Source organism: Labrus bergylta, chromosome 13, assembly GCF_963930695.1.
Source record: "Labrus bergylta chromosome 13, fLabBer1.1, whole genome shotgun sequence".
Taxonomy (NCBI): domain Eukaryota; kingdom Metazoa; phylum Chordata; class Actinopteri; order Labriformes; family Labridae; genus Labrus; species Labrus bergylta.
This window is the reverse complement of record NC_089207.1, coordinates 18,442,882-18,454,205: the sequence shown is the minus strand read 5'-3', so window position 1 is coordinate 18,454,205 and position 11,324 is coordinate 18,442,882. Positions and strand designations below refer to the sequence as shown.

The window sequence follows — 11,324 nt, the reverse complement described above, 5'->3', positions numbered from 1 at the left end:
ACCAAATACTGATTAAACCTGCAAACATTGTTATCCACGGTGTTTATGATATTTTAAAAAGATTCATTCTGGATAGAGGTGCTGCTTGTCAACAGGCAAGGCAGGCAACTGCTTGGGGTGCCCACACCTGTAACAGGGCCCCCAGAGGGCTCTCAAACTTTAAACTACAGCAGTGGCTCAAAATGTGAAAAGTTTGCAATGACAGTAGGAAACCTCCCCCGGGGGGCCCCAGCGTCACATTTTTATTCCTGTGAAAAGCTCAGTCTGTCAATGAAAGTCACCAAAAGACAAATGAAGAGGAGTTTTAAATTGTCACAGTATTTTCACTTAAAGTTATTTATTTAAGTTTTAATTGATCTAGTTTTTATCATCCGTCTATTAACTGCTTTTCCATTCGGGGTTGTGGGGGGGGCTGGAGCCGATCCCAGCTGTCATTGGAGTCAGAGTACCCGAAGAGAACCCACACATGCACGGGGAGAACATGCAAACTCCACACAGAGACTCATGTCAGACGGAGATTAAGTATAAAGTAACAGGGACAGTAACAAGGTCCACAATTCTTTCTGGTGTTAGAATATTTATAACATAATGGTGATGAAGGCTGCTGGAAGGGGCCTCAGTAGACTCATTCTGGATCAATGGAAAAAAATGGCGCTAACACAAGTGAAGCACACAGTAAAGCTTTGTTGTTGTTTTTTATTTATTTGCTAACTAATGACCATCAGTGGAATTGCTCCACACATCAAGTTACCTTGAATTAGTTGTATTTATTTTTTTCAAAATCAGTTTTCTACAAATACAAAAAGAAGAAAGATATTTCTCTGAAATACAGTAAATCAGTGAGATGTTTTCAAAGGAAAGAGAAATGTTCATTTATTTTCGATGTATCATTCTGCATCTTCACTCCCGCTTCCAGCCTCAGGTTCTGGGGTCGCGGCTTCTGCATCTTTTTCCGGCAAATGGAGGTCTGAAGGTTCAGGCTGAGACGTCTCCATCGCTTCCTCTGCTGGCTCTGGTTGAGGTGATGGTGTCGCCTCTGCTCGTGTCAGATCCACCTGAGTAGAATCAAAATTTAGCATTCAGTGCAAAACCCTTTCAGCTCCACTTTTAGCTGAATTTTTTGAGAACAGCATTTGTGATAACATTTTCATTTTTCATGAAATGACTCCCTAAGTATAGGGTTGGAAAACTAAATTAATCTAGAGGGAAAAACACATTTGATATAAATGCAAATGTAATATTAAAATATGCCCCAAAACCTGACTCTGTTTATAAGTGATAGTAGCCAGCACATATCATAAATCATTTATGATTCGTTGAAGCTTGATGTTACCTCTGGAACAGTGTCGACAGCTTCCTCCTGAATCACTGGATCAGACTCATGTTGCTCCATCGGCTCCTCCTCCTCTTTCATGACTGCCGGGAGCTGTTGTACTGGCGTATCCGGCCGTTGTAGTGCTTCAACGGGAACCTCTTCCTCAACTGGAACTGGGACAGGATCTGGTTCCATCTGTATGATTGAACATAGGAAAACTTCTGAATAAACACATTTTATATATGTTGTTTTTGCCATACTTAAATAGACAAATTGAGCAATTATCAATGTATTTAAACCAGTGGAACAGCTTTTTAAAATCATACTCATATCTTCACATACCCCTTTCTCCACGACAGGCTCCACAGGCTTCGGTTCTGGTTTTTTATTTGCTTCCAGGACCGACATGATGGAGTTAGGGATGTGAGCTTGCTGTTGCAAACAAAACAGCAGAAACGGTCAGTTTGTAAGTAAATCACAAAGGATTGAAGAAGCTTAGACTGTGCATTTTGTTCTGTAAACTTGGGAACTACCCGTACCTGATGAGGTGTGAAGGAGTGGACGTGCTGCAGCAGAGGCTCTCTCATCTCCGGGCAGCGTTCAAACACGCTCGTCAGCTGTGCAGGAGGCAGCTGGAGGAGCACGCTGAACGACTGAGGCTTCGTCCTCTGGCAGCATTTCACAAATCCCTCCCACACCTTAGGATACTTCCACACCTACAGGAAGAAAGAACAACCGATGTTAGACAGCAAAAATGCTGGAATATTCATAAAAGTAAAATCTGTGTATTTAGCTGGAGTTTGGTGCTGACCTGCTTGACGATGAGACGGGACAGGATGTTCATGACGAAGCCTCCCAGACGGGGGTACATTGTGAGGGACTGGATGACGGTACGCATTAACAGCATGGGGAGGGGACTCTGCTCCATCAGCTGCTGCATCACCACGGCCAAAACCTCTGATGTGTAAACGTTCTTCTCTCCAAAGCACAGGTTGGTGGCTGTGTAAGAGAGGACATTTTTATGGCCAGGTGTTGTACATGTATTACCTACTTGTCAGAATCAGCGATGAAGCAGTGTAACATTAGAAATAAATTACAACTTTGAGGGTTTTGTCTCGACATTACCCACCTTTGATGATGGACTTCATGTCACATTTGGTCGAGTCGATGTTGTGTAAGGCAATGAGCAGGTCTCCTGGAGTGAGAGGGGACACAGATGAACTGCCCTCACCTGAAAGAAAATACACAACAGATACGACACATCAGAAAAAAAAACTTCAGCTGGAAAAATCTTCAACAGAAGCACAGAAATCAAAACTGGTATTGAAAAAAAACTCAATTTATAAGGAGATAACAAAAAAATAGGAAAAGGATCACAAGGGAAAAAGAGAACCCTCTGAAGAATATAATACATCCGTTTCATAATAATCCATTTATAATAATGCAGCAGTTGAAGACATGAATGAAACTTACTGTGCTGAGTTCCCAATAGACGGTTGAAAACCTCCTTCACTACTATCGGGTTGAGTTTAATCAGCTTGGGCAGAGCCTGGATGACTTCGTTCTGTCAGAGGGAAACAGACAAAATGCTGAGTGAAATCCAGCAAAGAATCCATCTTTTTTTATTACCACAGAGCAATCAGACAAATCAACAACCAGTGTGATCATATGAAAATGCTGAACATCTTTATGTCTACTGTAATGATGTGATAAAGGTTTTTAAAAGTTTGACTTATTCCGAATCAGTGTCCTCTGACTCTCACGCACTGTTTGTTAAACTAATGAGATGAGTTGTATTACCTTTTCTAGGCCATTTATGACTGGAATGAGGAAGCGAACATCCGGCACTCGTTTGTGGTAAAGGTCTCTCACCCTCTCCACCAGCTCAGGAGACGGAGGCACTGGACGGAGGAAAAGAAGAAGACTTGTGTTAAACATGTTAGCTTCCTCGACTGTCTTCTGTTGGGCTTTTGTTCTACATTTGGCTACATAACTTCTCCGCTACAGATAAAAATTGTTTCTTTTACCTTTATCGGTCAAAATGTGCAGACAGCGAGTGACTAACGTCTCCGCCCCTTTAGGACAGTTTTCAACCAAAAGCAGCAGCTCAGGAGAGTTCATCCCCATCCCACGGATCTGCAGAAATTATAAGAAAGATTTTTGTGAATGTCCATGAAACAGAAATCTCATTCCTTTCTTTCCTCATCGAAGGATCGCGTTTAACTTTTTTTTTTTCACCCTGAACTGTTAAATTAGAAATCATATAGAAATCATCTTAGAAATCATAAGTCTCGACACAATTAGATTTCTCTAATCATCTATAAATGTGCTTAGAGTGAAGACAGTCACCCTGTTTTTAGTTGGAACCGGGTTGTTCAAATTTAGATCAGTAATAAAAACTAGACAAGTACATAAGACATAAACAGTAAACTTACGTCTGAGTTCTTTAAAAAGGACAAGAGATTTAAAACACATTCATAGTTTGTGGAGACTTACCGGCTGCTCTATCGCTCGTAGCACACTGCGCTTGATGTCAGCGATGGCCTCGGTGTAGACAGAAGCCAGCTCGTGGACCAGCCGGTGGTTCAGAGGCAGCAGGGACAGGTAGAGGAACAAACACTGCCTCACCGTCTCTTCAGTCCAGGGGGCAGCCACCTCTGTCTCAACAAAACACACAATGCTGTGAGATCACAGTGAGGGTGGGGACATTTTTTTAATCTCTTTCAATCGAAGGAAAGGAAAGGCTGTAAAGATAAAATAAAGTGTTTTTCCTTTCTTCAACAAATCAGTTTCAAATTGGAAGGAAAGGAACTCTTGTGAACATACAGGCAGTGCAGCTGGATTCTGATTATTTGTCTGTTTGCTGTGGAGAAGTTCTGAACTCTGATGTTGTTCAGACTTTTCCACTCGATGAGTCGCGTAAGAACACTGCAAGTTCTTCTTTTGTACAGGGCAGCAAACAAAGTGTAGCGTGATGCATTTAAGTTGTGTTCCATGTAGTAATTTGTGTGCATTGTAGTTCCTGTGAGGTGACTTTTGTGCATTGCAAAGCTGTTGAGCAATACGTTGTTCATCCCTAAATCCAACCTATGGCACTAAAAAAGACAGAAAACATCTGTCTGCGTGATGGTGTGCACTTCTGTTGGTGAGACAGGCCTTTAAACGTTCCATCCATCAATCATTTTGTTTATATGATGCCAAATCCTAACAAAAAATGCATCTCATTACAATTTACATAAAGAGCAGGTCTATATCATACTCTAATACGTGTGATGCATATTACTAGCTACTATCAAGGCACTACTTGGTTTATGTTCACATTGTAACACACCTGTGTCTTTGTCGGCCCCAAAGAGCAGAGACGGAGGGTTGGGATGGACCAGAAGCTGCATGTAGTTCAGAGCAAACTTCTCGATGTAGTCCCTGAGCTGGTCCTTCTCGTACATGCGCTTCAGAAAAGCCAAGGCAGTGGTCCGCACCTTGAAAACAAAAACAGACATTAGAAAGATGACAACCACAGGCCACAATTAGTTAGAAACACAAGGACAGAATATTTAGAAGAGATGTTATCACCTTCTCTTTCTCATGCGAGCTCAGATCCAGAAGTACGTGCAGATACTGAAACTGCCTGGAGGGCCGTTTGACGATGAGCTCCTTCAGAGTCGTCATGCCCAGATACACCCGAGACTGAAGCAAAAGTTACGATAAACACTTGAGATGACTGCTAGGAAAGTGGATTTATAAACAGAAGCTGTTTGTGCGTTTGTCTTTTTACCTCGTCCTCACAGTAACGGCGTATTACTTCCAAAGCTGATTCTGTTATAAGGGGAGCCTCCAGGACCAGTTTGGTGAAGAGTCTGCAAGAGACAGATCATGAAAACAAAGAACCATCATACGTTTTGATGATCATCTATTCTGATCAGTAAAAAAAACATCATCATATTGTTTGTAAAATACTCTAGTCATACTTCACGATAGCTCAAATTAAAACAAGGGAATAAGCAGTGATTAACCATTTCCATTCCACCTTGTCAACCCTTTCTTAAATGGGATACGGAGAGGAACAAAGCATGCCACAAACGTGTGAGATCATTGACTGCTGTGTCTCACCCGTCTCTCTGCTCGGGTTTCTCCTGCAGGCCTGACAGCAGCGTGTAGAGACAGTGGTCGTAGCTGTCCAGCAGCCCGGTGGGCAGCTGGCTGAGGTAAGTGTTGTACTCTTGGTAGAGGAGAGAGAAGGCCAGGTCGCTCCTCGTCCTGATGTCATCCAAAATAAATCCCAGCACGTCTTCTTTCATCATCCCTTCGAACTGCGTGACGAGCCTGGAGAGGAGCTTCACTCTGACCTGCACAACAGACATACTGCATATAAATCCTGCTGCCAGCTAGCTGCATACTCCACTGGGCTTCACAGTAATACTCTGGACGTTTGGATGGTCGCAATGTTTAAGAAGACGTACTTATGTAACCTAAGCTCTTCTGCAGACTAATTAAAGGTCTGCGATTGTATTTTCTCTTGTTGAGAAGATGTTTCCTTGACTACCTTCAAAAATTGTAATTCCCCAAAATTGATACAACATCAACATCATGTAATTTCAGTTAGCTATGCTCTAGCTATTACAGTTTTCATTGTAATCCCAAGCAGCCGGATAGCGGACACATTTCCACCTCGTTTACCTCGGCATGTAAAGATATGGTCATCATTAACAAGCAGACAAAAACATTCCTGTTCCTTTTCATGAGGTTTAAACCTTTCCACAAATATCCTGTTAATTCATCATTTTTTTTTCTAGGCCTTGAGAGCAGTTTCTTCTTATAACAGATCTTTTCCTGGACATATGTAAACATGAGGAAGAAAAAATCAAGAAGAAAATGGAAAACTTTACATGGTGTGATAACTTACATGAGACATGCCGCTCTGAGTGATTGCTTTCTCTGAATTCAGGATGCGTTTCACTGCTCTGGAGGTCAACATTTCAATCTGAGCGTCCGATAGCGGCTGGACAACATCAGACAGTCGAAACACTTTTTTCCTCCCACTCGCTCCTGGCAGTCTGTGACAGAACAGAATCAGGCAGAGTGATAAGTCTGACTTCAACAAAAAGGTGAAGCTTGAACATTAGATCCCTCTTTGTGTGAGCACCGGGACTCACTTTGTTTGCGCCGTGGGAAGGATGGGTTCGGGGAGCCTCTTGACTGTGACAGGAGCCTCCGGGGATGTAACCTTTTCTTGGTATCCCCCGACCACAGAGATCGCCTGTCCCATCATCGCAGCTGGATTTTTGCGCTTGATGAGGAGGTCTTTACCAGCGGCGTCGTCGTCGTTGCCCTCATCTTTGCCTGCTTCGTCCTCTCTGGCTTTGCACTGCTCAAGTCCTGAGAATTTAGGATTTATGTTAGAGCAAAATCAACACACAGGGCTTCTGTATCCAACAACATTCGATTATAAAATAGAGGGGGAGGATTTATTGACAGATTCTTTCAAATGTGCCTATAAGTTCAGACAGATATGAACTAAGAAGGGATATTTCACAATTTTTATTCATTGAATAAACCTGGAAAAAACAACAACTAAGAATGCACAATTTGTATCAGGCCGAAAATGTACTTTAGCCCGTCAACGACGTATTAGTATAAAACGATCATATTTTACACAATCCATCTCTCTGATGAAATCTTTACACTTTTCAAGACTGTATGCTTAAAATGTATTTAAAAAATAATTTCATGCATAGCTTACAAATGCTTTAAAAAAAATGTTTGGACTAAGGTTGGATAATTCCCTCTAAAATCATGTTTCAAATGTGTAGCTTCTACAAAATAAATGAGTACCGGTATAATTCATGTTTTTATGATGTTGGTCGGCACATACCGGTTTATCTGTCCAGTTTAAAACTTTCAAACACAGACTTAAAAAACATCTATTCTTTTTAAAGGGATAGTTCAACATTTAAAAAAAGAAAAAACACTCAATGATGATCTGCTGGTTGCCTCGACAACCTCACAGTGATGAGGACAATTCATTGCACCCACCTGAGAAATAATCCCCCATATGACCCTCTCATTAGACCAAATTTGCTTTTCATTTTTTGTTTTAGAAGGAATGCAGTGCTTTTAGAAGCACTTTCGCTTTTTTATATCAAACTATCTGTTATAATATTCACTTCATGTTCAAATATTCAATTTAGTCAAAAACTTTGACACACAAACCCCAGATCGTCTCAGCCTTCTGTTCTGGACGTTTTTACAGTTACTATTGTTATTACTGACCTGGACCAATCCCAGCTGCAGTCATCTGCGTTGCCATGAGCCTGGCCAGATGTTTGATTTGGGCGTCGGTGCCTGCTGACTCTACAGGTGTGTATGTGGCCTGGAAGGATGCTGGCATGACATCAGGCAGGTACACCATGCTGATGAGCACCTGAACAGAAACAAATACGAGTGTAACCGTCACACACGGTCCCACTTTAAAGACAGAAACAAACAGACATAATGGCCGATGTTGCTCACCAGGTTGGCGACGTTCTCGGGGTTGAGTAGAGGGTGCAGGAACTCGGCTGTGAGGTCGATGGCGGACTGAACGACTGGAACAGCAGCTGGTTTAGGTACAGAGAGAGGGGCCGGCTCCTCTTTGTCCTCATCATCTTCCATCAGAGCTGGCTCTGAACACACAAACACAAAAAATTATTTTGTAACTTAGTTAACTCTGCTTTTCATGCTTACACTTATTCTACGGGTTAACTGTATATTTTAAAGCAGTGGTAAATATGAAATGAGTAACATTCTGAAGCTCTTTTGTCTAAATCAAAATGTTAAATAATGTATACTTTATTGATCCCGCGAGGGGAAATTCGTTTTTACACTCTGTCTAGTTAACATGCTACACAAACATAGGCTGAAAATACACACACATGCACATGCACAAACAAGATCCTATGGACATGCACTAATGGAGAGGTTTCAGAGTGAGGGGGCTGCCCGCAGTGGGCGCTCCTGAGCTGGTGGGGGGGTTAGGTGCCTTGCTCAAGGGCAAATAAATTCAAAATATCTCAAAATTTGGACACTCCCCCCCTTGTTTTCTGTGCATTTCCTCTCACTCGTGCAGCAGAACAGTTTAATGACTTCACACATTAAATCAGAATATCTGGAAGTGCAATCACTACTCACCCATCTTGACCTTTTTCCCCTCTTTGTATTGTTCATGGCGAGGTCTCTTGCGCTGCTCACGCGGTGCAGGTGTTGATCGGGTTATTTCACTCTGAGGCATCCCCAGGTCCAGCAGCAGGGTGCCAATCTGACCCTGAAACTCCAGGCTGCAGGGGTGCTTCAAGACCGCCACCAAGTGCAGCTTCAGATTCTTCCGCACGCTGCTGACCTGAGACTTGGCCAGAGTGGGAGGCAGGTTTGCTACAAAAGGTACAGAAAAACATATCTATCAGTTATAATCTTTACATAAATGTCAGTGGACTTTAAAGAAGTAAAAAATTACTTTTGGACATGATGAAATGTAATTTCCATGTGGGAAACTGCATAACTACTCATCAGCTCTAAAGATTTATGGTTAAAGAGGACTCAACAGCGGCTTACCATGCAGCATCTCATATGCCTGCACCACCTCGGACATGAACATCGGCCTCTGGCGGGCGATGGTGGCCAGGGAGCCCAGTGCTGTGGTGAGGTTGATGCTGGTGATGGCCGGGTGCACCATGAACTTGAGTAGCCTCTCCAGTGCATTCTTTCCCTCCTCGCACAAAACATCTGAGGATTCAAACAGAATCAAACCTGTTCTTTAAAGAAGTCTTCAATTGGCAGAACTCAACAGTTTACCTGCTCATAAAAGGGTTCTACTATCTGTACCGTAGCGGATGTATGAGTGATCTTTGGGAACTTTGTCCAGACTGATGTCGCCCTCCTGCCGTTTAGGGACGTCAGAGTCTGATGTCCGCGGTGACAGAGTGATGATTAATGATTCTGTGAACTTGATGGCATGAGTGCGTACACCGTCGTTTTCAGAATCCAGCAGGGCCAGAACGTCCCCTTTCATCTGTGTGACCAGATCCCAGCATGCCTCCTGCCTCTCTGATACCGCTTTGGATCGCACCAACCACTGGCAAGGAAGAGGCAGAAGAGTGTGAAAACTCAACCGATATTATTAGCAGTAACTATATTTTGTTGTGTTTTTCTTTAACAAAAACATAAAAACATTAGAAAGAGCTCCAACTCTTGTGTCTAAATCACACACCTGTAGAGTAACTTTGTAGAGCTGGGTGAGTGTGAGGATCGCCTTCTTCACCACATTCACACTTTCGTCCTTCAGCAACATGTTGAGGTTGGCGATCAGCCTGAGAAGGAGCTCATTGTCTCGTTTACTGGAAAAGACAAATTAGAAAAAGACTGAGAACTGAAAAAGATTTGCTTTCATAAACAGGAATATTAGAAGGCTGGATAAGAACTTACCAAGCTTCCTCTATGAAGCCGATGACGTATTTTCTCACTTCGATAGACTTGTCAGTCTGAAAGGCGATCATCTCCTACAGCATAAACAAGCCAATGTAAGAAGTGTTTTATGACTATTAACCCCTGTGCTGTGTTATACTGTATACAGCTTACCAAATAGCCTGTGTATTTCAGGTTAAACTAAAGTAAGTTAAGAAAACTTGGTTTACTTACATCCAAGAAGTTGTCAAGAAGAGAGGGATCCTTGTTTAGGATGAGCTCCTGGACCTGGAAATGACATTGATTCAGTAAAGTCCTCCATGTACGTACTGCTTTACATTGTTGTTTTTCAGGCTGGATTTAAACTTACCTGTTTGAGCCCTGTGAGTTTTTCATCTGTGGGTGTCAAGGCAGCCTGATTCAGAAGATCCACCACCTGGAATGGAAGTGCACTTGCTTTAATAGGTATTTATCTTTACAGACACGACATGGAAAAGCATCTCACTGCACCCAAGCAAAAATCATTTTATACAGACGAAGTATAGGAGCTTCTATAAACATTTTAACATAATTAAAATGATTTTACACAACAAACCCAAGGTGCATTCTTCAGAGTCGTACCTTTTCACTGGTGGTCATGTCGATGACATGGGGGATTTCACTGTCCCCCTCCTCTGAAGAAACATCCATGATGCTCTTCTGCTTCTCTCACAATGTGAACAACATGGTCTTCAAAGTCCTTTTAAACTCTAAATCCTGCTTAACAAATTACAGAAATACGATGCTTCATTGATTCAATAGTATCGAGATTAATCACAATGACGTTCACTGTGTATAATGTGACAGCTAATCCCCACTTATTGTTTCAAATCAGTATTTGATAAGGACTTTTTCTTTCCAAATGTAATTTTAAAATACAATAGCTTCAATCCACCAATAATACGACTTCAAAAAAAAAAAAGACTTTCCAGTCAAAATAATGGTTTCTAGTTTAGCGTGCTAGTATGCTAACGGAATTGTGAAATACGCCAGCTATAAAACCATAATAAGAACAGATATGTGATACTTACACACAGCTACAGAGACTCTGTATTTCGTCGTGGCCACGGTTATGTATTGTTGCTATTCCGAATGACTTAATAATGTTGCAGCTGTAAAATATTCTATAAGCTAGATAACTTTACTAGCCCTGCAGGAAAGCAACCATGTTTAGCGGCATCACTTCTTCTTCTACTGTTGGTAAACACGCAGCACAGAGACAGCGCCCCCTGCTGGACACTTTGCGGTACTTCTGTATTCACACAGTCTAATATTATTATTATTATTATCTAATAATATAATAATAATAATTTAATATTACATTTTAATAGTTTTTTTTCTGATTGTTCTTGATATTCCTGGTTATTTTAGTCTCAGTTACATATTTTATAGTACACACAAACCACAATTAGGCTCTTAGAAAGGATACAAGTATTCACACTCCAAAAATATTAGAGAGCACACAGTGAGGAGTTGCAGTCAATCTTTTATTCTTAAACAACTTGTTACAGATGCATACAATTAATTTCACTTG

The 11,324-nt window shown here is 41.6% G+C and overlaps 1 protein-coding gene across 2 annotated transcripts; it reads right to left on the bottom strand.

Annotated features, from left to right (window-relative positions):
* Positions 1-681: 681 nt before the first annotated feature.
* sympk (symplekin) lies at positions 682-10,976 on the bottom strand. Of its 2 annotated transcripts, none has more exons than XM_020633237.3 (27): positions 10,822-10,976; positions 10,373-10,510; positions 10,122-10,187; positions 9,986-10,039; positions 9,773-9,846; positions 9,558-9,684; positions 9,173-9,422; positions 8,903-9,073; positions 8,483-8,722; positions 7,826-7,977; positions 7,586-7,736; positions 6,469-6,691; positions 6,219-6,369; positions 5,426-5,661; positions 5,091-5,172; positions 4,889-5,002; positions 4,647-4,794; positions 3,812-3,972; positions 3,343-3,451; positions 3,116-3,216; positions 2,789-2,879; positions 2,445-2,546; positions 2,127-2,314; positions 1,855-2,031; positions 1,658-1,747; positions 1,334-1,510; positions 682-1,055 (listed from the first exon to the last, which is right to left on the bottom strand). In XM_020633237.3, exons 2-27 carry the CDS (start codon positions 10,439-10,441, stop codon positions 888-890), a joined length of 3,672 nt encoding a protein of 1,223 aa, XP_020488893.2. In that variant the 5' UTR covers positions 10,442-10,510; positions 10,822-10,976; the 3' UTR covers positions 682-887. The 2 variants fall into 2 exon arrangements, with proteins under 2 accessions (XP_020488893.2, XP_020488892.2); XM_020633236.3 differs by having other exon boundaries at positions 10,373-10,507.
* Between the last annotated feature and the right edge of the window lie 348 nt (positions 10,977-11,324).

Coding starts and splice junctions, on each gene's coding strand:
- sympk (XM_020633237.3), bottom strand. CDS start 10,441: ATGGATGTTTCTTCAGAGGAGGGGGACAGTGAAATCCCCCATGTCATC. Junction 5,003..5,090: donor GCCGTTACTGTGAGGACGAG/GTAAAAAGACAA, acceptor CTTTTGCTTCAG/TCTCGGGTGTATCTGGGCAT. Junction 4,795..4,888: donor GCTCGCATGAGAAAGAGAAG/GTGATAACATCT, acceptor TTTGTTTTCAAG/GTGCGGACCACTGCCTTGGC.